The 27,049-nt window shown below is 44.5% G+C and overlaps 1 protein-coding gene across 3 annotated transcripts in view; it reads left to right on the top strand.

Annotated features, from left to right (window-relative positions):
- Positions 1 to 24,041, top strand: part of FBXO32 (F-box protein 32) — a 36,975-nt gene extending 12,934 nt beyond the window's left edge. Inside the window, exons 5-9 of one of the 3 annotated variants that reach the window (XM_004011657.5) lie at positions 9,143 to 9,236; positions 10,073 to 10,257; positions 16,788 to 16,970; positions 18,002 to 18,145; positions 18,711 to 24,041. In XM_004011657.5, the coding sequence (XP_004011706.1) occupies positions 9,143 to 9,236; positions 10,073 to 10,257; positions 16,788 to 16,970; positions 18,002 to 18,145; positions 18,711 to 18,800 (696 nt within the window). In that variant the 3' untranslated portion in view covers positions 18,801 to 24,041. Of the gene's footprint in view, positions 1 to 9,142; positions 9,237 to 10,072; positions 10,258 to 16,787; positions 16,971 to 18,001 lie in introns of all 3 variants that reach the window. The other 2 variants (XM_060393684.1, XM_042254162.1) reach the window with 2 other exon arrangements.
- Positions 24,042 to 27,049: the final 3,008 nt, after the last annotated feature.

Here is a 27,049-nt window from a genome sequence, read left to right on the forward strand (position 1 = left end):
TCAGTCGTCCTAAGCATGTAGGCAAGGAGATCGTGCAATTTCTAGGTGCCCTCAGAAGTGGGGGACACTCACAGGCCTTGAGGGTATGACCACGGAATTGGAGGACTACATGCAGAAGTAGGGGGCTACCTGAAGAAATGGGGGTGCCCACACAATGACAAAAGTAACAGAGTATACTTGCAGAAGTAGGGGGTACCCACCGAAGTGGGGGCGCCCCCAAAATGGAGGAAGGCTGAAAGACCAGAACAGTGGTGTTTTTGACCATGGACACCTGACAGTGCATTAATAATTTAAGCATATATTCTCCGTATATATTCATAAATTCATTTGTAAATCATATACAGATGCATGCATGCGTGCTCAGTGGCTTCAGTCATGTCCAATTCTTTGCTCCCCTGTGGACTGTAGCCCACCAAGCTCCTCTGTTCATGGGATTCTCCTGGCACTGGAGTGGATTGCCATGCCTTCCTCCTGGGGATTTTCCCAGCCCAGGAAGTGAACCCATGTCTCCTGCATCTCCTGCATTGCAGGTGGATTCTTTATCCACTGAGCCACCTGGGAAGTCCCATATACCTCTAAAAGGTGCTAATAATGATAACTACTGTCCTGCTGCTACAAAATTAAACTGAATTTAATCCCTTGAAATGCCTTTGAACAGTGCCCAGTACATCCATTGTTGCTGTAACTATTGTCATCTTTAGGGTGGTAATTAGGCGTTAGAAAATATATGAAAATAGAAATTAAAGATGAAGTAAAATATAGAGATCGACTTTTTTCTGATTTTCCTACCTGATTTTCTTTCACATCCCACTTTGGAGATGGAGAAACACTGGAGGCGGATTCTTGGAAGAGGTTAAACCTGAGAGTCTCTCCTTCCTTGAAGGAAGGCCAGGATTTGGCCAGGTGGAGAGACAGTAGAAGGCTTTGCAGAGACAAATGGCATGAGCCCCAAACTGGAGATGGAAAAAAGAGAAAGAGAGAGCAATGGTGGGCCAGGGGCCAAGGGCAGTGTGACAGTGAACCTGGTACAAGCGGTAAAGAGGCTGCGTAGACAGGGAGCCTGATTTCAGCAGGCTCATTGTGGCAAACAGAGCTGCTCAGGTCGATGCAACAGGGAACAGGGAATCACTCTAAGTTCAGAATTTTCTGGGATGGATAGAAGACAGAGAGGCAAGTTGCTCTCGGCTGAGAATACAATTGATTTGTATAAACTTGGCCCTCAGTTAGAGAGATGTTTCACTTGCAAATAATATTTACCCAATCTTGACATGCCTGGAGATTATTAATGTAGCCAAAATGCTCCCTCTTCCAACCTGTCAGTGTTCAGGCTCAAAGTCAGGACAAAACTTTCCAGGTTCTAATCTAGGTTGTCTATTGAATAAATAAGGGTCTTGGAAGTACACAGAGGCACTGCCGAATATAACCAAAGGTTTATTGCAGAAGACATAATTTTCCTGTGGGCACCTAGCTTGGGTACTGAGCATGGAAGAAACGGCAGGGGCTTCTCCAAGCTTCTTAAAGTTTTTTCCTACCTTTGAGAATCCTTTGGCATGTTTTCTAACCAGACATGCATGTCCTTTAAACCTCAGAGCCTACTGTCATAGGAAAAGGAGGAATTTAGGGATGAACTACATTTTTAACAATATTCTATGCAAGACAGAGTATGTTTGGGTATGCATGCTGCGTGGCTAACCTCGAACCAACAAGGCGAGTAGCTGCTCTTTCTGTTTGTGCCTGGTGCTTGGTGTTCCTTTAAATCTCAGCTGCTTGCCTTCCTGGAAAGCGTTAATGATGTGTTTGCATTAAAAGTAATGTATCGGTCTGGGAACAGACCCCATATGAATACCAGCCTGACAGTCCATACCATCTACTGTTGATTATGTCATTTGACCCTCCTGAGCCACCTCTAAAGCAGGAGGGAATATGCATAAACTGCTATCCAGGCCCCCTCTAGCTATACTACTCCTTGAGTCTAAAAGACAGATGTGTTAAATATATATGTATAGTTGAGTACCTGCCATCTGCCAGGTTGGGGTAGTTGTTGTTGTTCAGTCACTAAGTCGTGTCCAACTCCCTGCGACCCAATAACTATAGCACCCCAAGCTTCCCTGTCCTTCACTATCTCCATGTGTTTGCTCAAACTCATGTCCATTGAGTCAGTGATGCCATCCAACCATCTCATCCTCTGTTGCCCCCTTCTCCTTTTGCCCTCAATCCTTCCTAGCATCAGGGTCTTTTCCAATGAGTCAACTCTTCGTTATCAGGTGGCAAAGTATTGGAACTTCAGCATCAGTCCTTCCAAGGAATATTCAGGGTTGATTTTCTTTAGGATTGACTGGTTTGATCTCCTTGCCATCCAAGGGACACTCAAGAGTCTTCTCCAGCAGGTTGGGATAGAGTGGTAAACAAAACAACCCTTTCTGTCTTGAGGTTTCTATTCCAATTAGACCGTCAGCAAGCGAGTAAACAAGATCATTTCAGACATGTACAAATGAAATGATGAAGAACAATGAAACCATAGTAAGATCTAGGATAGTCCCGAAAGGGCTCTCTGAGCTCTCAGCAGGCAACATTGAAACTGAGACCTGAATGGAGCTGCCCATGAAGATGTGCCCGGGACAAAGCCTGGGAGGTGGCAATGAGCTAGAAGGTGGTTCAGGGAACCAGAGGCAGGCTGTGGAGCCAGAGCGGAGTGAGCTGGGGAAGGACTGGGCACAATGAGGCTGGACAGGGAGTGAAGACCAGATCAAGGAGGACCTAGCCAGTCATGGTCAGGAGGCTGAATTTTTTTCTAAGGGCTAAGGGAAGGCATTTGAGGGCTTCAAGCAGAGAAGTGACTCGAGCAAATTTATTTTTAAAAGTCTGAATGCTAAAAAAAAAAAAAAAAAAGTCTGAATGCTGTGATGAACTGAACGGAAGAGACGATAGAAACCTACTTTTTCTGCAGGCAAAGTGAGATATGAGGGCAGTCTCTTTTCTGCCCATTCATCTTCCACACACCCCTTCAAGCTGTGGTTGGCATCCATTCCGAGATTGGCTGTAGGATGTTGCTTGCAACTAGATTTTTCTTCTCAGTGTGTCTAAGAGTAGCATGAGTCAAACCAAAGGGCAGGATGTGGTTTCGGCAAGCGGTGACCACCAGCCCTTCCTCCGGGAGCCCAGAACCGGTCCTGTTACTCCACAGCTAGTCACTGAGGATCCTACTGGATCCCCAGGCAGCCCAGCAGTAATGATACCCTGGAATTAGAACCCTCTTCTCACCCCCACCCCGCCCCCGCCTCTTTAAACACAGCCACAAATTACTGGCACCTGGACTAAAATTTGCCCAGCAGAAAACAAACAGCCATTTGCAAATAGTCCGTTTTCCTCTGCTTTTTCTCTTGTGGCCAGAGGCAAAGAATCTAACTGGCTAAGTCATCTTGGTAAATAAATTGCTAGACACAGCTCTACACCCCTAGGCACACGCTCCCTTGACACAAGTAAAATTAATCAATTCTGTCCTCCTTGCTGCTAGTTTCATACAGTACTGGTTCTGGATCTGTAGAATTATGCTGATGTGGAAAGCAGACCTACGTGATTTACCTAAAGCTATTGGCTTCCCTGATAGCTCAGTTGGTAAAGAATCTACCTGCGATGCAGGAAACCCCGGTTTGATTCCTTGGTCGGGAAGATCCACTGGGGAAGGGATAGGATACCCACTCCAGTATTCTTGGGCTTCCCTTGTGGCTCAGCTGGTAAAGAATCTGCCAGCAATGTGGGAGACCTGGGTTTGATCCCTGGGTTGGGAAGATCTCCTGGAGAAGGGAAGGGCTACCCACTCCAGTATTCTTGCCTGGAGAATTCCATGGCCTGTATAGCCCATGGAGTCACAAAGAGTCAGACACAACTGGGAAACTTTCATACACACACATTGCCTCATCACGACTGGGCAACTAACACACATACAAATGTGTTGTTTGGAGAAGGGCGTGGCAACCCACTCCAGTATTCTTGCCTGGAGAATCACATGGACGGAGGAGCCTGGCGGGCTACTGTCCATAGGGTCACAAAGAGTCAGACATGACAAAGCAACTCACACACACACACACACACAAACATGTTATTAACCCTTTCTGGATATTATTTCTTCCTTAATGTTACAAGCTGATTACCTATCACAGGGTAATATTGATATAAGGTTTTCAGACTGTTTCCTAGAACATAGCAATACATGATATTACTACTATTTTTAAAGTTTGGCCCTAGATGCAATTTTGATTAGCCTTGAGAAACTGAAGTCCTTAAACTATCAGAAAAACCTGTTCTCAGGACTTCCCTGGTGGTCCAATGGTTAAGACTCAGTGCTTCCACTGCAAGAGGCACAGATTCAGTCCCTTGTCGGGGAACTAAGATCCCACGTGACACCTGGCATAGCCAAAAAGTTAAAATAAATAAATAAATAAATATGTTCTCTGTTAGACATATCTGGGCCCAAGTCCTGGCTCCTCCACTTGCTACAGCTGTATGTCTTCAGATGAGGCCACAGTCCTCTTTTGACTAGTGGAGAACCCACTTCATTGGGTTGCCGTTGAAGGTGAAATAAGATCACACATGTAAAGTACTGAACACAGTCACTGGCATTTGGCAACCACCAGTTAGTGTTAACAAAATGAGACCTCACGGTAGATGCAACTATGTGAGTCAAAGAATGTATCAACATTAACTTTTATCATCAGACAAGAAGCTATTAAATGTATCAGAACTATAATAAAAATGACAGAAAGGAATATGAGAATTTGAAAGAATTTAAGCATTTGGTTGACAATATATAAAGTTGAAATACAACGATTCTAAAGGTCTTTAAACCAGCTCTACTTTACCCTACTAATTCACTATGCCTTCCCTGGCAGTAATTTTACCTAGTAATATTCTCTGTGCTATGATAAAAAACAAATATAATTTATTGAGTATATTTTTGGTATCAGGCACTGTTCTATGTGCTTTATGGATGCATTTAATCTTCACAACAATTCTAAAGTAGGTACTGTTACCATTTTAAGCTAGGGAAACAGAGGCTGGCAGTTTGGCTCTGCCCTCACTCTTGAACTGTGATAAATATATATATCAAATTCTATACTCTATCAGAAATTGACAGACTGTAGCCCAAGAGCCGAATCTGCCCCCCATGTGTTTTTATAAATAAAGTTTTATTGGAACACAGCCACACCTGTTCATTTATATACTGTCCAGGGCTGCTTTTGTACTACCATTGCTGAGTTAAGTAGTTGCAATAGAGACTTTATGGCTTTCAAAGGCAAAAATATTTACTGTCTAGCCCTTTACAGAAGAAGCTTTATGGAAATGATAACCCTTGATAATCAACTTTAAACTTCACGAAAAGATTGGGATTTGGAAGGGAAAGAAAGAATACCTTATTGCAACGATGCCCTGTATTTGGTTTCTATATACTGATCTCATTTAATTCTCATTACAACCTGTGAAGTAGGTAGTCTTTGTTTTAAGTTGTGTATTTGTTTTTGGCTGCGCTGGGTCTTCGTTGCTGCATACAAGCTTTCTCTAGTTGCGGAAAGTGGGGCTGCTCTCTAGTTGCAGTGTGCAGGCGTCTCACTGCGGTGGCTTCTCTTGTTGCAGAGCACAGACCCCAGGCTCCGGGGCTTCAGTAGTTGGGGCACATGGGCTTAGTTGCTCTGAGGCATGTGGGATCTTCCTGAACCAGGGATCAAACCCATGTCCCCTACATTGTCAGGCAGATTCTTAACCGCTGGGCCACCAGGGAAGTCCAAGGCAGTCTTTTTTTTTTTTTTTTTTTTTTTTTTTTTTTATGTCCACTTCAGAAATGAAGAAACTGAGGTTCTGGAAGGGAAAATGACTTACATCACAGATTGGATGGTAACCCCCCTGAGTCTAGGGATCGTGTGTCTTAATCCATGTCACCTACCGCAACACTAGAACAGAACTGACCTGCAGAAAACACTTGCTAAGTGATTGACAGCTGCAAAGGTCACCCAGCTAGAGCATCCGGTCTCCTCCTGTTCCAGGGTTCTCTCGTGACCCCAAGGCTGCCTGGCAGTGAAGGGAAGGACTTTCTTTTGACACAGGAATAAACAGAGGGTGGTTGACATGTTATTCTTCTGCCAATTGACTGATTTTTGCTGCTCTATCTTGCTGCTCTTCCTTAGTCAACGATCATCTCAGTCAGGCCAAAGGGGTTTTCTTGTTTCCCCTTAAATGCACAGTCATAGCCTTGAGAATTTTTGTGTTCTTGGGATTGGTGCAATTTTAGACAAGATTGAAGCTGACGCCCTCGTGAGATGGCAGTCACATGGAATGGGGCTTTTGGATGGATTTCAGGCAGAGTTCTGCCTACCCTCCTCCTGCCCCACCTCCTACCCCGTGATGAGTCATGGCTCACAGCCGACTGCCCTTCCCAGAGCCACCTCAAGACTGTTGTTTTCTTTCATCTTGCTTTGTGCTGGTCATGTGAGGCTCAGGGTATTAATAGACTGTGGTCTTGGCCTTCTGAGTCTTGTTGTTGGTCTGGGAGATAAATGAAAAGTTCGGCCCGTCCCTTTGTGCCATTTTCCACTCCTCTCTTGACTGTCACGTGTTGTTGGTGACAGAGCTGAACTGGACATGCAGAGGACATCCAGTCTGATCACCCCCCGCCCCTGGGGATGCAGCCTCTGCTGATGTGTTGACTTCTTTCCTCTCCTCATGGGCATTTGGTCAGTTCCTGACATCCAACCTTGGATCCCCAGTACTGATCTTAGCAAACCAGCCTTTCTTCACCATCCTCCCCTAGCCCAAAGACGGCATCTCTCCCAGCATGTGTGAGAGATACCTAAGCCAGGCAGGGAAGGATTGGGGGTCTTGTTGTTGTTGTTCAGTCACCAAGTCGTGTCTGACTCTTTATGACGCCATGGACTACAGCACACCAGGCCTCCCTGTTCCTCACCACCTCCTGGAGTTCACCCAAGTTCATGTCCATTGAGTCGGTGATGCCATCCAACCATCTCATCCTCTGCTGCCCTCCTCTCCTTTTGCCTTCAGTCTTTCCCATGATCAAGGTCTTTTCCACTGAGTTGGCTCTTAGCATCAGGTGGCCCGAGCATATTTTTAACTTCGAGCAAAATTATTTTCAGGAAATTAAAAGTCTGTGCAGGGTTCGACAGGCTCCTAAGGAGCTTCATGGGGACAAAATTTTTAAACAAATGCCTTGGAAGCAGAGGTTCTTTGAATTGCCTGGGGCTTTGATCCAAAAGTTTCAATTCTTCTCTACAGCCCAATTTTTCAAATGTCACTTTGCTAGTTCCCTGAGCCTGGATTCCAGCACCCAGCACAATGTCATACTTGGTGATTACTGACCTGAAGTGAAGTTGGGCTGGGGCCTGGCCCAGGAGATGAACTTCTTTGGAAAGTTTCCTAGGAGCAGATACTCAAGCTTTAACATAAAGGGGAGTCTTGGTTCTCTAAATGTAATTGAGTGGCTATGAGACTAGTCAGTTTTCCTTTGCCTGGTGGGGTTCCGGGTGCAGTCAATTACTTTCCCTTTATGTCAACCTCTTTTGTTCAATAACTGTGAAAGCATGAAGTGTGTTAAGAAGATCCTGATGATCCCTTTCACTCTTTGTGGTGTAGCTGGTGAAGTTTAGTCTCATGAGCCTCCTTTTGCTCATTTGTTAACTGGGTTGAACTGTATGATCACTAAGACCGCATTTCAGTCTAAATTTTCTTTCAATGACAAAATTTTTGATTAAAAAAAAAAATCTTGCCATATCTGTAAGAATTTTGCTTTTGAGGGAAGGAATGATTATGCTAAGGGTACATCAACTTAAATTATTATCTTTATTCCTTTTTGTTTAGTGATAACATGGGTGGTGGGAATGGACCATACTCCCACAATAAACCAACCAACCTCTATTTTCTACCTAATTTATGCCATGTGCTCTGCTAATGGCTTTATGTGTGTTTCCTCATTTACCACTCTCACCAATCCTGAAGACTCTAATATTACAAGTACAGATAAAGAAACTTGGGGCACCAAGAAATTCAGGAAATTGCCCAGAGTCACAGAGTTAATAAGTAGTCAAAGCAAGACTTGCACATACTTTTAAGAACTACAAGGATCCTAACCTCTAGGTAGAAAGAGATGTATACACTATACATCCCTAAAGGTCTCTCTTCCTATTATTAGCTTCTCTCTTTTTTTTCACTCTACAAGTTTTTATTAGAATTTTATTATATCATATATTGTTTTTTTATTTTATATTGGAGTATAGCCAATTGGGGGCTTCCCCAGTAGCTCAGTGGTAAAGAATCCGCTTGCAATGCAAGAGCCTCAGGAGATGTGTGTTTAATCCCTAGGTCAGGAAGATCCCCTGGAAAAGGGCATGACAACCCACTCCAGTATTCCTGCCTGGAGCATCCCATTGACAGAGGAGCCTGGTGGGCTTCAGTCCGTAGAGTCAACCAAGAGTCAGACACAACTGAAGCAACTTAGCATACATACGCACACATAGCCAATTAACAATATTGTGATAAGTTTCAGGTGGACGGCAAAGGGATTCAGTCATGCATTGGCATCTTTCTACAAAGAGTTAAGCACGATGAAAGATTCTAATTAATGGACATGTTTGTTGAACAACTGCATAAGCAGGAAACATCTGGATAAGAATTGCCCCTTTCTTGAAAAGTGCACATCACTGCTGAACTTGAGCTTTTGGTGCCTTGAGAGCAGTCCCAGCCAATGGGGAGAAGTTCAAGTCAGGGTAGAAGAACTCCCTCTGGGAGTGATTATATAGAACTCCAACATCACAGGTCATGGGAGGGTTTGTTCCCCTTGGAAAACCTCAGCTTCACTTGTTGAAGTAGGACAAGTAGAATGAATTAGCCCTGACTGAAGCCAAGCTCTTTCTATTTAAAAGAAAAAAAGCAATTAAATATTCAGCCTGATGCCGAGGTTTTGGATTACCCCCATTTGTCTTTCACTCAGAGCATCTGCTTTTTATTGCATTGTGGCCCTGTCTGCCATTTATCTCTCCCCGTCAATCCGTATCTATGTGTCACATGACTCAAAAGTGAAGATTAGAGGAGAAAAATATCTCTGTAGTCTAAGCCTGGCAACTTCTATTTTTATCCACAGCTGTTGGAACTGATAGCGAAGTCACAGCTCACATCCCTGAGTGGCATTGCCCAGAAGAACTTCATGAACATTTTGGAAAAAGTGGTACTGAAAGGTGAGCTCTTTCCCACTCTCTCACCCCTTTTTATAGGCCTGGGGCCAGACAGATGGATTTTTCCAATGCAGTGGACATGTCACTGGATTTAAGGGAATAGTGAGTGGATGGAAATGAATGACTCCAGATGCATTTCATGGGTGCCAGATTCCAGTTGAGAAAGGAGGGCCGTTCGTGCACATGACAAAGGGTGAGATGATCACCATCCTGTCCTGGTACTGGAATCATCCATTTGTCCTGCTGTCTGCCTCTCAGGCTTCTCAGTGGAGGCACACGTCCCAACCTTGGCTACCAAACCTCTAGATTCCACGTTCCTAGAAAAGTGAGCAGGGTGCAAGGCAGGATAGATTCACAGACTCTCTGAGCTAGAAAAAACCTGATGTCTCTGGCTCAACTGACTCATTGTATACATGAGAGAAAGAGTGGTTTATCCACAGTCACACAAAGAGGCAGCCAGACTGGATGGGAATCCAAGTTCCTGACCCCTAGACCCATGCTTCTACCACTGATCATCAGAAAGACACATCTCTGCTGGGCAAGAGACCCTGCTTTCAGATCAGGTGAGCCCATGGTGCTGGTGGGACCAGTGAAAAGAGAAACAGTCTTAGAAAACGGAGGAACAAAGAGGGACCTAGATAATGGAAACTCTACCCCATACCCTCGGGTGCAGACGCTTAGCCAAGTGTAGGATAAACACCAGTGAGAAAAGACCATATCCCCCGTGGGTGTACCCGGGTAACACAAGCACAATAGAGCAGAAGAAAGGACCACTTGTAAAATTATGGAGTGTTCTAGTCTCACAAACTCTTCCTGCTGTTTTTCTCCCCCCACTCAAGTCCTTGAAGACCAGCAAAACATTAGACTAATCAGAGAGCTCCTGCAGACCCTGTACACGTCCTTATGTACCCTGGTCCAAAGAGTCGGCAAGTCTGTGCTGGTGGGGAACATCAACATGTGGGTGTATCGGATGGAGACGATCCTGCACTGGCAGCAGCAGCTGAACAACATCCAAATCACCAGGGTGAGCAGGGACCCCCCCGGCTTCTTCCCAACAGGAACAACCCCCCTGCAGTCAGTTCCTCTGCCGAGATGCTGGGCAGCCTCACCAGGACTTTAAACCCGCTCTGGTGATGGAAGAGTCTAGACGGCTCTGCTCGCGTCCTGTGTCTTGGGTGCCGAGGGTGGGCTGGGGACTTTCTGATAAAGGGAGGGTGGGAAGAACTTGGCAGAGCAGGATCAAAGCACACAGAGGATGACAACCAATGGAAAGGTGGGAAAAACTGGACACTTGACCTTTGGATCAGATGTTGGCTATACCACTGAAATCTTCAGTGGGATCTGGAGATTTCTGCCCGTTTCCTCTTCAAGTACAAGTTCGTTTATAGCTTTAAGATGCTGCCTGGAACACAAAGGAGCTATGATGGCGGTGGCTTGGAGAGCTGGTGGTACCAGCCTTTTAAAACTCTAGTTCCAGTTATTAACTAGAAGGAAAGGAAGCCTTTGAGTAAAGACTGTAAGCATACAGGTGGGGAAAGAGATGGGCAAGTCTCACTCAAGGCAAACAAATAAATCAAACCCCCCACCACATTTCCAGCTAAACTGCTACCAGTAGTTTCTTCTGTCTTTTAAAACATAAGCTGGCCCCCTTGCTCTTGTCCTCTTGAGAGTGAGCAGAAGGACCAAGACACACGAAAAATGTGAGAAAGATGTTGGTGTAATCTCTCAAGGCTCCCTAATGGACAGACACACTTAGGCTGCTCACGTAGCACTTGGCTGACTTATCTAATCACTCACCACGGCTGTTTTAAGTGGTTCCGGGACCCAGGCTGATAAAGTTAGGGTCTGCCTCGTCTCTTGAGAATGAAACATAAAAAAAAAAAAAAAACTTCTTTGACCTCTTTTAAGTGTTTTACTATATGAAGCTTGCAAAATGCAGTGTCCTTGACTTTACAGTTAATAACCTCTCTGTGTCTTGGGTTTTTTTTTTTAGCTCAGAAACAGAGGGAATAATTAGAAACCTCAGAGTTCTATGACTTCCTTAGAATTACGTAGGCTACACTACACACACACACCTCCCCCACACACACACACACACACACTACATAGATACCAGTGATACCTAATCAATGAACACACACACACACTACATAGATACCAGTGATACCTAATCAATGATATAAATGAGCAAATCCCATTAGTCTCAAGGGCATCTTCCCTCCAATAACTTGGAGCACCCGTTTAGATGGTCCCACTTGCCCGGAACTTGCCTCTGTTCTCTCTGTTTCCCTCACAGGAGCCGCCCCCTCCCTTGGCCACATCTGCCCTTTTTCATGCGTCTACTGTCCCCAAAGCCCTCCTTAGTTGATCTACAGACTCTCTTGGGACCCACTGTAGTTGCTATTACCCTGCATGGAGTGAGGACCGAGGAGGGATCAGAGAAGCCCAGTGACTTTCCCAAGTAACACAGCAGTCAGGCCAGAGCTGAGGTCAGAGCCCTGAGCTTCTTATTCCTAAAATGGCAAAGCTTTTTAGCATCAGTGGTTTCCAAAATTTTTTCAATCCAGCTTTCTTCCAACTATGTATTCAGTGATTCAGCTTTTTGCAAACCTTTTAAATCCAATGAAATCTCACACAGGATGGGTCAGACCCTGAAATTCATCTCAGTCTCCCCTCTGCTCATGGCACCCCAGCCAGGCCAAGCTATTCTCAGCTTGGTCCTACCTTGGGGCTTTGAAGATAGCTGCTGCTTCTGACCAACCAATCTGTTGAAGCCTCTGTCATCTTACTGTCCTCAGAGCCGCTATGATGAACTGAAATTATCTGATACGTATATTCATCCACTGGCTTATAAAATCCACAAAGAAAGGAGAGTACCATCTAGCTCCCTGCTCTGTTTCCTGTCCTTGGACCAAAGCAGATGGCAGTCAGTAGACATTAGTTGAATGAATGAATGACTGAACGCAACTCTCCTCCCTACACTTACCTAAAGAACTTGCTCAGTGTTCAGAGGAATACAGTTGCAAAATACTGCCCTGTATTACAGATGAGGATGAAGACTTACCAACTGCAAGATCTGGGGCTGAGTATTCAACATCTCTGTGCCTCACTTTCCTCATTTGGGAAATAGGAGCGGTCATACCTATCTCATAGCCCTGGTATGAGATTTAATAAGTTAATAGAGCAGAGCCTGACATGTAGTATTGTAAATGCATCAGCTATTATTATTGTTTTGAGGGGCTCACTCTGTGGCACTCTTCAAAGTCCTCTAAAGTATTAATTAACTCATCTAGTGACTAATTGTAAGGAGGGGTCATTATAAAATTAATATTAACTGGCCGCTGTGCTCAGTACTTCCAGGCATTGTCTCATGAGAAAAATCAGACTGAGTGGTTAAGAATAATCTGGCCGGGGCCTCCCCACCAGTAAGATGTGGGCTGAATCCAGGCCTGTCTGCAGAGGCTTAAGATACCCATCAGTCTCTGCTCCCTCAGGCCCTCCTTCCTAACCCTCCACGGCTCTGAGCTACATTATTTTGATAGCAGTGCTGGGAACCCATGGAGCTCTGAAGTGCTTTTCACAGAAATGCCCACGTCTCCAGAGGAAAGAAAAATGGACAGAGAGAGAGAAAGTGGGGATGGGCAGAAAAAAAAGTCTCTCAGTTGTGTCCGACTCTGTGGCCCCAAGGACTGTAACCCACCAGCCTCCTCTGTTCATGAAGTTCCCAGGCAAGAATAATGGAGTGGGTTGCCATTCCCTTCTCCAGAGGCTCTTCCTGACCCAGGGATCAAACCCGGGTCTCCTGCGTTGCAGGCAGATTCTTTACCATCTGAGCCACCAGGGAAGCCCAAGGGACTTAATTACTTCAGTGTGGACTGTATTTTAAAACTCTTTAACAGTTTGGACCAAAGAGAAGAATGTAATTTATTACATGAAAATGTTAAGGTGACATTTACAGTCATTGTTTTCTGTTTGCCAAAGTTCTATCAGTATCTCCCCAGCACATGATCTTGTTTTCTTTCAGAATTTCCTATCTCATTCTATGGAGCCAATTTTTATTGGCAAAATAATTAATATAATAAATAATAAAAGGGAGAAAAATGAAGAGAACTGGCTTGGGGCTGGGGGGGAAATCACACAGAATCACAGTGTGCTGTGAGCAAGGCAGAGTTTGGAAGCATAGAGGGGCAGGGTGAATATAAAAGGATTTTTAGCCAAACACTTGATAGGGGGAGCAAGAGTGACTTCTTTTTCTTTAATATGTTTATATTCAAATAGAAGAAGGTACGCAAGCAGTTAATCATTTATCAGGAGTAAAGGCTCAGCATGGGGTCTGGGCAAGGATTTTGGAAAAGTTCAGGTTTGAAAATTTGAGAGTGAATTTGCCAAGTGGACTTTAATAGGAGTTCATGTAATAATTGGCCTGGGAGTTTTAACCAAAAAAGTAGATGCTTTGAAGTGCTGGAAACAAAAAGAAAATCTCATGGCAGTTTTATTGGCTCATATGATCAGCCGCAGATGATAAATGACAAATGGGTCTAGGACCTTCTACAGTCCAGCAAAGTCCTGAGTTCTGCAAACAATTGAAAGTTCAGCCCATCAGCCTGAACAGTATAAATTGTCAAGTCAGAGACACTTCTGACAGGTTAGGAGGCGGATGCTACTCCAAGTATGAGATGGTTGGAGCTGGAGGGGGTCCTCAGAGACTTCTAAGCCTGCTCATTTTGGACACAAAGGAAGTATGAAAGGAAGTGTTAGTCGCTCAGTCGTGTCTGACCCTTTGCAATTCCATGGACTGTAGCCTGCCAGGCTCCTCTGTCCATGGAATTCTCTAGGCCATGGAGTGGGTTGCTATTCTCTTCTCCAGGGGATCTTCCCCACCCAGGGACTGAACCTGTGTCTCCTGCATTGCAGGCAGTTCCTTTACCAGACACAGAAATTGAGACCCAGATTTCCCATGGGATCTCGATCTGCTGCTTCTCCAACCCACGGTCCTCCCACGCCACCTCCTGTTCTTCTCCATCATCCAGCGTCCCGAGGCACCCTGTGACTGCCCACCTTCCCTCTACACGCCTGTCCTGCTTTGCAAAGACGGCAGGGCGAGGGAGTGGGGGGAGACTGCTGCCTCTGTGTGTTCCCCTGGAATCCTATGTGTTCCAGCCTTGACATGCCTCATACAGCGTTTAGTTAGCTAAAATTTTAAGGAGGGAACTCAATACCCATTCCCAGGATATTTTCCTCTGAGCTAAGGAAAGTTTCTTCATCCTGTTTGTGTGTGTGTTTTCTTTCCTCTTGTGACCTCCAGAGGTGATAGAACACTGAGCTAAAAATGTCACTATTTCAAGTTCAAGAGCTCATGCAGGACTAGCATGGGAAGGACAAAGAACCACAGTCTTGGTCTCGAGCGATTTGTGCTGACTTCTTATCCAGATGGCAGAAGCTAGTTGCTGTTCAAGAAATAGCAACCAGTACTACTGAGTACCTTCTGGACAGATAGTTCCCATAGCACTTGGTGCTTGTCTGCTTGGTGGCATTTAACCTTTGTTCTCCAATGATTTGCTTACGTTTCTGGGTCTCTCGCCCTTGCAGCAACTCCAGTGCCAGAAGAGGGTTTTTATGCTAGATCTGCAAGCGTTACAAGCTTAGACCTTGGCTTCAAGGATCTAGGTCTGGATAGGCTAACATAAGCTCATCCAAATTTAAACAATAAAGGGCTTAAATATAAATGCAAGGATATAATAGAAAAAGCGTCTGGAGAAGCTCACGATTAATTGCCAATATGTTCTCCACAGATCAGTAGTTTTCAAAATGTTCCATGGAGCTTAAGGTTCAATAGAGATTCCTGAACAGATGGATCTTTAGACTAAAAGATTCTTGACCAGCCCTTCCCAAAGTTGCATACATGTATACACACACACACACACACACACACACACACACACACACACACAGGTACAGAGTCTTTCCGTTGTGGTTGTTTTTACCTATTTATTTTATTTTCATCATTCCACAAATATTTATTGAGTGCCTACTATAAGCTAGCACACTTCTAGACTCTTCTAGACATAGCAATGAAAGAACACAAAAATTTCTACCTCTGTGGAGCTTATATCCTAGCAGGAATGTTCCATTAAGCTTTCTTTTAGAGATGGGTTCTGAAAGAAGGGATTTCCTTGGTGTTCCAGTGGTTAAGACTCCACATACCCCGTGTAGGGGACTTGGGTTCCATCCCTGGTCAGGAAACTAAGATCCTGCATGCCCTTTGGTGCAGCCAAAAAAGACAATGGTATCTGAAAGAGATCATAGGAATTCTAGGAAGATGCAGTGCCTAAGACTTGAGGGAGACACAAAAGCAGTTTTCAGAGGAGGTGAGTTTGAACAGGGGCTTCCCAGGTGGGCTACTGGTTTAAAAAAAAAAAACAACTGCCAATGAAGGTGGACTTCAGAGACACAGGTTTGATCCCTGGGTCGGGAAGATCCCCTGAAGGAGGAGGGCATGGCAACCTACTCCAGTATTCTTGCCTGGAGAATCCCCATGGACAGAGGAGCCTATGTGGGCTCCTCTGGACAGTGGGCTACAGTCTATAGGGTTGCAAAGAATTGGACATGACTGAAGCGACTTGGCATGCATGGGTTTAAACTTGATCTGAGAAGAGTCACTTGTAGATGAGCAGAGGCCTGGACAGAGCGACAGCCTTGTGTGCAGTGTTTGGGGGCCAGTGAGAAAGCCTGTTTTGGGGGATCGGTGGTCACAAGGAGGCAGGCCGTGAGATCTGAGGCTGAGGGGTGCCCTACTGGGGCAGTGAGTCCTTCAGGACAATTGTAATTGAGAAAAGCACAGGAATCCAACTCTTGCTATTAGGAGAATCTTTCCAGGCAGTGCTAGTGGTAATGAACCCGGCTGCCAATGCAGGAGATATTAGAGATTCAGGTTCCATCTCTGGAGAAGGGTATGGCAACCCACTCCAGTATTCTTGCCTTGAGAATCTCATGGACAGAAGAGCCTGGTGAGCTACAGTCCTTAGAGTTGCAAAGAGGTAGATACAACTGAAGCAACTTAGCACTTCACAGTAAAAGTGTAAATCAGTGAAGGAAATTAAGAGGTACAAGCCTCCAGTTATAAAACAAATGAGCCACTGGGGCTGTAATATACCATAGAAAGAATATGGTCAATCATATTGCAGTAGCTTTATGTGGGGACGCACGGTTACTAGACTTACTGGATGATCATTTCATAACATATGCAAATATCAAATCACTCTGTAGTACACCTGAAACTAACAGGATATGTATGTCAACTACATTTCCTTTTATTTTTTTAAGCATAAAGTTTTGTGCAACTTAGGAAAATTTCTCTGGCACCATTGGCCGGAGCTGCTCCAGGCGGTTCTCCGTGCATCTTGGCCATGGGTCCTGTGTTGTACTCAGGGCAGGGAGAATGGCTGTTCTGATCAATAAACCAGCTTGAGGCTGGAGGGCAAGGGGACAGCTGCATCCTTGGAGGGTGTTGCCTGGTGCCTGCTCTACAACTTAACACCGTCCTTCTCCCCACAGCCTGCCCTCAGGGGCCTCACCTTCACAGACCTGCCTTTGTGCTTACAACTGAATATCATGCAAAGGCTGAGCGACGGACGAGACCTGGTCAGCCTGGGCCAGGTGGCCCCTGACCTGCACGTGCTCAGCGAGGACCGGCTCTTATGGAAGAAGCTCTGCCAGTACCACTTCTCCGAGCGGCAGGTCGGTGTGGCCCAGCGGCCGTTCCCTCCTTCTCTCCCACTCCGCCCACCACCCTGCCAAGCTTCCTTGGCATCTTTTTCAAACCCACCCTGAGGGGCTCCCTAGTTTGACTAGAAAGCAGTCCGAGGAGTTTCTAAATAATACTTGTGAGATTTCTTTTATATGATTCAAGAAGGAAAAAAAAAATATTTTTAACCCATTCCTATTTTACAGCTTGCTCTGAAAACAATTCATAAATTGGCAATTGCCCTTCTTTTCTATAACAAAGTAACTTACATTTTTATGACATTTTACAGCTAAAGGATTTTCCTGATGTTATTTCATTTTATGCTGATAACGCAGGGAAAGGTAGCCCTGGAGTTGGAAATGGCAACCCCACTCCAGTATTCTCACCTGGGAAATCCCACAGATAGAGGAGCCTGGCAGGCTGCAAGTCCATGGGGTTGCAGCGAGTTGGACATGACTGAGCGACTGAGCATATTATGCCCGTTTTAAACAGACGGAGGGACTGAAGCCACAAGTGGCTAAATGACATATCCAAATTAGTGGCATGCTCTCCAGGTGAGGGAAATGGCCTTGGATTTGAATTTGGGTCTTCAGATACCAGCTCAAGGCCTTTTTCCCCTCCGTACACTGGCTCAGATTTTTTTCCCCCAACTTCTTTATATAGAAGTGTGAGTTCAACAGGGTCTGTTCACGAAGCCAGTAATATTTAGATATAAAATAGAGCCACTGTGCCAAACAGTCACCACATCTCCCTGGAAATAATCACTCAAGTCTGTAGCAGAGAAAAGATGAAGTTGTTTATGGAGATCACCTAAACTTTCAACACCAGAAGGTGTCACCAGCCACCTGTTTCTTTTAAGACTGGTTAAAAGCTATTGTTTCTTTCACTGGGTAGAGATCAGAAGTGACATCTTTATCTCTCTGCTACTCTTTCCCTGGCTATCATCAGGGTATAGATGAAAAAGGTGGGGAAAGGGGGCAGGAGCAGAACTTTTCAGAACAACTTTTATGTGTTTGATACTTAGATCCGCAAGCGATTAATCTTGTCCGACAAAGGACAGCTGGATTGGAAGAAGATGTATTTTAAACTTGTGCGATGCTACCCACGGAAAGAGCAGTATGGAGACACCCTTCAGCTCTGCAGACACTGCCACATTCTTTCCTGGAAGGTATGTGTCTCAGAGGTGGTGGCCACACACCCCCAAGCCCAACCCGTAAGAGCCCGTGACGCCCGCACGGAGTTGCCAAATGCTTTCCTGCTCTTTCACTATTGTAGCTCCCAGGTGAAGGTGAAGGTCACACACACACACACACACACACGCACGCACGCACGCACGCACACACACACAGACACACACCCCACCCCCCATTCTGTAGTTTTTGCATAACACAGGGTGTTCTTGAGAGAGGAATGTTGTTTTAAGGTTGGGCAATGCCTTAGGATAGGACTTCCCTGGCGACTCAGTGGTAGAGAATCCACCTGCCAATGCATGAGACATGAGTTCAATCCCTGGGTCAGGAAGATCCCCTGGAGAAGGAAATGGCAACCCACTCCTGTATTCTTGCCTGGAGAATCCTATGGACAAAGGAGCCTGATAGGCTATAGTCCACGGGGTCACGAAAGAGTCAGACACAACTGAGTGACTGAACAGCGGCAGCAGCAATTCCTTAGGATACCACAAGCCAATGGGATGCTGTGGAGAATGCCCACCTAACCTTGATGTTCCTTTCCAGGGCACCGATCACCCGTGCACAGCCAATAACCCAGAGAGCTGTTCCATTTCACTTTCACCCCAGGACTTTATCAACTTGTTCAAGTTCTGAATCCGAGCACATGACAGCACTTCAGAAGGGTTCCCCTAATGAAAGGATGGTTGGGAATCCAGAGTTTGGACACTTCATTTGTAAATAGTGTACATGTTAAACATTGGCTCAAAACTTCTGAGATAAGGGACACTGGAGAGGAGAGATACAGCTGCTGGCTGGAAGTTTAAGCATATGGACTTCTCATTAGAATTGGTATGGAAAACAGAAATCCTGTAAATAAACTTTTTTTCCTAACAATTTGCCAGCAAGACTATAAGGCAGGAATTCTATTTCATCGGTGAAAATGGAATCCTCTTGAAGTTCATTGCAACTCCTGGATAGTTCCGTAGAGTTGTGGAAGAGAGGGCAAAACTCGAATACAAAATAGAACGCTGTTTGTTTACAATGTGAAAATTTGTTGGGGAAAAAAAAAAAGAAGAAAAACTACATGTGAGAAACCCCTGGGCTTTGGGTTTTGATTTGGGGTTTGTTTGGCAAAGGCAATGGGAGCGCCATTCATCTTAAACCCACATGGGTATAGATAGGGCCTTATCTTCCGAAGACACCGCACAATAGTCTACCTCGGAAAGCTGCAGCGCTCGCTCTGACAAACCGCACGGCCCAGTAGACGGTCTCTGTCTTTTTTATGTCTTCATCAAAAGTGAAACGGGAAGAGAGATTGGAGGCATCCTTCCTCATGCTTCAGGCTTCCCTTTTAGATGAATGGGACACTCTTTGAGGTTTCTTCTCTTTGAGAACAAACCCCAAAGCACGTATGCCTTTTTCCCTTTCACACTGTAGCTTATTTCGTGCAACATAAGGCCAATTAAAAGCAGTCCCAGAGGAAATCCTGCTGCAGGAAAGATGGAATGAGTCACCCAATAGCTGTGAAGATTTTCTTATTCCTGTTTAACCTCTTGGCTTGTCTCGGCTTCCTAGGGTATCTTGATGGATAAGCCTGTCTCTGGGGACTGTTTGGAGCCAGAGGCCTGATAAAGACTTGTAGAACAGGTTTTACATATCAGCTGCTGTTCTTCTTGATGGGTGATGAGTTTTCTTTACATCCAGCACCAAAATTTAGTCAACCTAAGCTAGGGCTTCTTACGAGGTTGATAAAGCCTGGTGTTCTAGCCAGACAGGGAGTGGATGGGGGTACTTTGAGTTCAACCCCAGGGGAACCTGCTAGACAAATACCAACAGGTAGTTATACGTGGAAGAAGGAAATCTCAGGACTTAAGCAGTCAATATTCCTGGGGGGGAGTGGGGAATGTTTTTGTTTTTTACCTTTTATAGAACTTTGCTTTTCTACAACAGTGTATATATATTTGCAATTGTATTTGCTTTTTTTTTTTTTTGTATGTAAAGTGGGCACCCTCCATGATCTTGGCCAATGAGTGAAGCAGAAATAGGAACTCGGTCCACATCTATGTTGAGCAACAGTGCATTTTTAGGGATTTATTTGGGGGTGACCTGAAATGGGGATAGATGGTTAAGAATGTACAGAAACAAGCCAAGGGACCAGCTAGTGACGAGGGGCCCCTTCGTGCCCTTCTCTCAAAGCACAACCCAAGTACCAGTATCTGGAAAAGAGCTTGACCACTAGTTGAGGTTCCTCACTGTACAAGGTGTGTGCCTATGGGTTCCTCAATATCTTTTTTTCATCATCATCCCCCCTAAGAAGAAAAAGGTAAACTGTATTTCAATTTTGAGGGAAAGTAGATATTAAAGAATAAGATCATGTTGGTTAAGGTTGAGCTTTGGAGGGTCACAAACCACTGTGACACCTCACAGGATCCCGGCCACGCCAGTCAAGGTCGCATGAAGAATGCAGGTCCAGACTATGAAATCAAAGGCTCATCCTGCCCTAATTCAGGCAGGTTCTCTCCAAGGTCTCAGCCTCCTTAAAGATGTGAGTAGAGCTGAGATTGTTGTTGTGGTGAGGGCTCTGGAACCTTTGACTCTGGCAATTTGGGGCATTCGTGGCCTTTCACATCTTCTCCCCAACTTGTTCTCAGCGCCTTCATGCTGATGGAGTAAACCGAGACTCCTCAGCACCTTCAGGGTCACAGTTCCAGAAATGTCGCCTGCTTTGACTGTCGGCACGAAACTAGGGAACCAGTGTCACTCGGACTGTCTGAGGTGCTCAAGACCACACCGCAGGCCCCAGGCAGCAAGAACACCTACGCAAAACGACCCTACCACAAGGGACAGACTTACAGTTTTCTGAAATGTTTACCCAGATCATGACTCCAAACTCTCCCCATCTCCTTTGACATCACTGGAGGTGGTGTGGGCAGAGTCAAGGAAAATTTTTAAGGAAAAAGAAAAAAGAAACCAATACTTGTGATTCCCTTTCTTTGGAAGAGGAGAATAAGGAAGGAAATGGCAGGTGGCGAGGGAGAGGGGAAGGAACAGAAGTGGGGTGTCTTTGATGCTGTGGTTTGTGCAAGGGCGGGGGGGTGGCGGGGAGACAAACAGCACAGCAGTATCAGCATCTCTGCTGGTGACACGGAGTACCTCTGAAGTGTGGCCAGAGCCTCTCATATACGTAAAACCCAAAAGTTTAAAAGAAAATGCTTGTTCCCTGGGCACTGATTGTCTATAGAATTTCTTTTGGCAAACCCTCCCAGGACAACCTGACCTAAAAAACAAAAAACAAAGAATCTCTGTCTCAGAGCTGCTGGCCTAAAAAGCCAGAAGTGACATGACAGCGGAAAGTGCTGGAAAAGATAGAATGCTCTCCTGTCTTTGCTGTACCTACCTATCCCCACCGCAACTCTGGAAAAGAGGATTCAAAACTGATGTCGAATATGAGAGTAATCTGGACTTCCAGAGAAGGAAAGAGTTTTTGTCCAGGACAGTAGAAGCTGATCCACGCGAGTGTAATGATTTGTTTCTATGCAAACATTTCTGAACAACAACCCTAGAGTTTCTTGAGAAGAAGGCACAGCGTTTGAGGAAAGGAGAATATGTGAAGCTTACGTGGGACTCAATTTATAGCAAGATCCATACATTTTAAAGTAGATCACGTTATGACTCAACACTGTTACTTTTAGCAGATGGACCAGTCATGTGGGAGGATGGCAGCAGAAACTACAATGTGAAAACATCTCCAGTTTTGAGATGAAAAGGGTCAGTTGTGAGATGACCTCTGTTTAGCCATGATCCATTTTATGTTGAAGTAGATCAGAGGAGATATTTTAGGTAGGCTGGATTTACACTGCAAAACTGTCAACACGAGAACGAGCTTTACTTGGCAATGATGAAGGAAGGTGACAAGTGTGGTTACCTATCGCCACAGTTCTCTCTCCAAAAACTGTTTGGGAGCTTGCAATTAACAGAGGCTCCTTGTGTCCATTGTTTTTATGTGGGAAAAGAGAAGGGGCTTGGAATCTGATTTGTCTAAACAAGTGTGTGATTTGCAAAAAGTTCAGTCATTTCAACAGTATATCATGCTTAGTGTTCAATACAATGTTTATCATAAAATATGCACCTGAGTTTATATATTTCTGCCAGGCTGTAGGGCAATTACATCTTGCTATGCAAACACTATTTTATGTGTGAATTTTTTTAACTGTAATTTTATGTGTGAATTTTTTAAACTAAACTCTATCATCATTTTCCATGTTGACATCTGTTGTTTTTTTGTGTTTTTTTTGTTTTAATCTGTTTCCAACTCTCAGAGTCTGTGAACCATCCCTCTGACTGGATGCTGGCCTAAAATCCTATTAGTGTTTAAACAGACCTCAGAAACTCCCGAACCTCTAGGCAAATGCAGAGATGGGGCTCTTTGATATAGCTTGGGCCCTTGATGTCTTCAACAAACAAGATCGTAATTCCTTTCAACTCCACGTTTTCTGTAGACGCTTTCTTCTCTGTTTTGTTAAGGAGTCGTCTTCGTGGTTTTCCAGAGGAAGGAAACTCCTCTCGTAGACTTTAGTGCTGGGAGGAAGGTTAGTGATGATGGAGTCTGGCATGCCTTCTGCCTTTCCAGGTGAGGTAGTGGGTCCAGAATATTTGGGAGACATGCCTCAACCCAGCTGGTACTCAGCAGTGGTCCTGAGTATAAACTTGGGACTTTGTGAGCCTTGACTTTGTGCCCCGTACCCCAGCACCTTTTGTTGTGGCTGGACACACGTGACACGAGAGCTGAGTCCTCTCAAGACTTCCGCATTGGTGGTCCAGTGTTAGGTGTCTGGCTGTTAACTTTTAAAAAGCATTTGAAGTCCCTGATTCTTCCTGGAGAAGTTAAGGAGCCTCTTAACGTTTTTATAGAACTCTGACTCTGCTGTGGGTACGGCATACTAGTGAGTACAACCTGCTTGCCGTAAAGTTACCAGCCTACGTTGACAAATTCATTTTTCCCTAGGTACTCAGATTTTAATTGTAAAGGTAGCCCCTGAGACAGATGACTGCTGAGCACCTGGATTGCTTTCTAGAAACTGAGATTCTGATGGTAACCAAGCAGGTGTTTCCTCTCTTCTTAGACTAAGAGGTTCATTTACCCCATCCCTCCATCTCCTGGTCCTCTGGTACCTGCTGTGAGACCCAATGAGCTTCTACCAATGGAAGGTCACTCTCTGCTAAACCTCACAAGCAAAGGGGGATTAGTCCATGAGGCGGCAAGGAGCAAGGGACCAGGATATTCATGACTTTGTCTGCCAGACGTTTTTCAAAGTATCCTTGAACTCAGCAAACAAAGTTTTCTGAGAGATCTCTCAAAATTCAGGCCCTGCTCCATTTGGCCAAAAATGGATGGCTGCTTCAAAACACTGAACGGCTTGAAACTCCATCTGCTGCAACATTACTTCCGGAGTTTGAACATGACTTTTTCTGTCTTTGAGTATAGAAATGTTTATTTAATTAATGATATACAAGGCTGTTAAACAGAAGGCGCCAAGCTGTGCTCTGCACTTGAGAACACTTGGCACCATCTTTATTCTGCCGATACTGCCAATCATCCTGGCTAGAGGAGGTGTGTGTGAAAGTCCATATCCTAAGCTTAGGAGCTTTCAAGTACTTTTTTTAATGGAAAATGCTATAGGGGATTGAACATTTTAACAAAAAGTATAAGGTTAGACCAATTACATGCAGAGATGTTTATTTAATATTGTGTGAACTGAGTCCTTCTGTATAAATTATTTGCACTCTCTTCTTGCATGACGAACTGATTTTTTTATAGTTGTTTGTACCAGACGGTGGCATATTTTTGTAAAAATTTTTTGACACTGAATTGCAATAAATGTTTTTCCAACAACACACACTGGTGCATTTTTGGTGCATGTCAATTCAAGTTGGGTTTTTTTTCAAACTGAGTTTGTTTACCTTTTGCTGAGTGAGGTTTATATTCCTTCTCTCAGAAACTTAACATTGTTGTAAATTTTTCTAGGAATACACAGAAAACTAAGCTTGCTGCTGAGTACCAACTTGAATCAGAAATACAGTATTATGCTTAAATGGGATATTCCTACTTACTGTTCATAAAATAGAATGCTTAGGGAATAATGAACTTTAAAGTCAGTATTAATTTACTCATCAACAGACATCTATTGAGCAGCTACTCCACGATAGACTCTGTGCAAGGCACTGGGGATAAGATGGTGAACAAGACAGATGGAGTCTGTATCTTAATGGAATTTAGATTCTAGTGGGAAAGAAAAACACAAGTTGTTGTTCAGTAGCTCAGTCATGTCCAACTCCATGTAACCCCATGGACCACAGCACACCAAGCTTCCCTGGCCCTCACCATCTCCTTGAGCTTGCTCAAACCATGTCCATTGAGGTCAGTGATGCCATCCAACCATCTCATCTTCTGTCGTCCCCTTCGCCTCCTGCCCTCAATCCTTCTCAGCATCAGGGTCTTTTCCAGTGAGTCAGTTCTTCACATCAGGTGGCCAGAGTATTGGAGCTTCAGCTTCAGCATCAATCCTTCCAATGAATATTCAGGGTTGATTTCCTTTAGGATTGACTGGTTTGATCTCCTTGCAGTCCAAGTAGGGGACAAAAAAATAAGTAGGGGACAAATTTAATTTGTAATAAGTGCTATGAAGGGAAAAAAGCAAGAGACTCAGGTGCAGAATAACAAGGTGTGGGGCGGAAATGGGCCATCTGAGGAAGTGGTGTTGAAAGATAAGAGCTGGCTTCAGAAGATGGGGGCACGAGCATTCCAGAAAGGGGGAACAGCCTGTGCACGGTTTATATCACGGTCCTGGCACTCACATGCAGTGTGGCTTTCATCACTTAACCCTTCTCTGTGTCAATTTCCTCAACTCTGTTGATAATAAATCTATTTCTTATGGCTATGAGGGTTAAGTGAGCTAATGCTTATAAGGTGCCTGGAGCTGGGCACATAATATGAGTTCAATAAATGTTAGCAGTTATGATTCCCTGAGCAACAAGAGAATCAGGCTAGGAATTGCACTGTGTTCCCAGTTACTTATGTGTGATTGCTCCGGTGACTATCTCAGGGGTGACTGATTTACTCAACACATTTACTGTGGAACATGCCCTGATCCTGACACTGACTCTCCATCAGAAATTGACATAAAAGTCACCTGAGAATAATTAGAACTTTTTTAAAACTCCCAACAGGATCACAAAATCTCACCACTCCCTATACGTGCCATGCAGTCTTCTTTCAGGCCATTCTACCTTCCTACAATGCTCTTCCCAGCCCCTCTGTCTGATAATTATCCATTGCTCCTTAGGGCCATTTCCTAGCTGCAGCTTTCTCCAACTGAGTAAATCTCATCTTCTGGTATCACTTTTTTGGCTTTCCTGGTGGTTCAAATGGTAAAGAATTCACCTGCAATGCAGGAGACACGGATTTGACCTTTGGGTCAGGAATATCCCCTGGAGAAGGGAATGGCAATCCACTCCAGTATTTTTGCCTGGAGAAGTCCATGGACAAGGGAGCCTGGAGGGCCACAGTCCATGGGGTCACAAAGAGTCTGACAGGACTCTGACTAACACTATATTTTCTGTTATACTGTAATCTTACTTGTACCTAGCATAGTGCCTGGGCCAAATGAATGAATAAATCCAAACATACATTCACAAAATGCTTCTGAAAGTCTCACTTAAGACCATAGACTTACCCTGGACTAGAATAAGTATCAGCCTGAGTTTATGTGCATAGACCTATTTCTAGCATCTTGGTTACAATTAATGGTAGTTGAAAAAGTAACAAATGTGGAGACCTAGTGTTCATTAAAGTTTACATTCAAGTAAATTTAAATCTAGTAAATTTTCATATGAAATAAGAGGGCCTTTTATTATTCTTTGAGAAACTCACATTGAACAGACTAAACAAGTCCCTTTGACAAATGATAAAAATTCTTTTAAATGTTTTTAAACTGCAGTTATAACTCTAATGCATTTGCTTTTTTTAAAAAAGTAAGCACTTCAAATACCTGCTCACAGAAGCTTCAATCCTAATAAGCAAAACATTCCCAAGTTAATTAATAACATAAATTTAGTAAGTTAAACATAAATATATCTCAAATTCTCTCAAAGAAAAACTTCAGCATTCATAAAATTAGTGAAATTATCATACCTTTCCATTAAAAATCATATCTTACACTAATAGTTTATTTTAAAATGGAAAGCATAAGGCTACTATGGTGGGCAGAATAATGGTCCCCAAGAGCCAAGGAATCGGAGAAGGCAATGGCACCCCACTCCAGTACTCTTGCCTGGAAAATCCTATGGACGGAAGAGCCTGGTAGGCTGCAGTCCATGGGGTCGCTAAGAGTTGGACACGACTGAGCGACTTCACTTTCACTTTTCTCTTTCATGCATTGGAGAAGGAAATGGCAACCCACTCCGGTGTTCTTGCCTGGAGAATCCCAGGGACGGCGGAGCCTGGTGGGCTGCCGTCTATGGGATCGCACAGAGTCAGACATGACTGAAGCGGCTTAACAGCAGAGCCAAGGAACGAGATCAGTCTATAACCTGGAAAAGGCAAGGATTAAGCATCCACCCCTACGGCCTCACGGAGCCTAGTCCTGAAGAAGTCGGAAAGGTAGGGAGAAGCCTGGAGTTGAGCGCCTGGGAAAGGAAATGACAGATACTGTCTGGAAAATCCCCATGGGGCATGAGAAGAGCAAACCCCCATTGTCCAATGAGCTGCAGGAGAGACGATCTGGTGAGATCTCCAATCTCCAGTAGCATGGACAGAGAAGGAACCTCACCCCTGGTTGTCCAATGGCTGAGACTCTGAGTTCCCAGCGCAGAGGCCCAGGTTCCATCGGTGGTCAGGGAACTAG

This window comes from Ovis aries, chromosome 9 (genome assembly GCF_016772045.2).
Source record: "Ovis aries strain OAR_USU_Benz2616 breed Rambouillet chromosome 9, ARS-UI_Ramb_v3.0, whole genome shotgun sequence".
Lineage (NCBI taxonomy): Eukaryota > Metazoa > Chordata > Mammalia > Artiodactyla > Bovidae > Ovis > Ovis aries.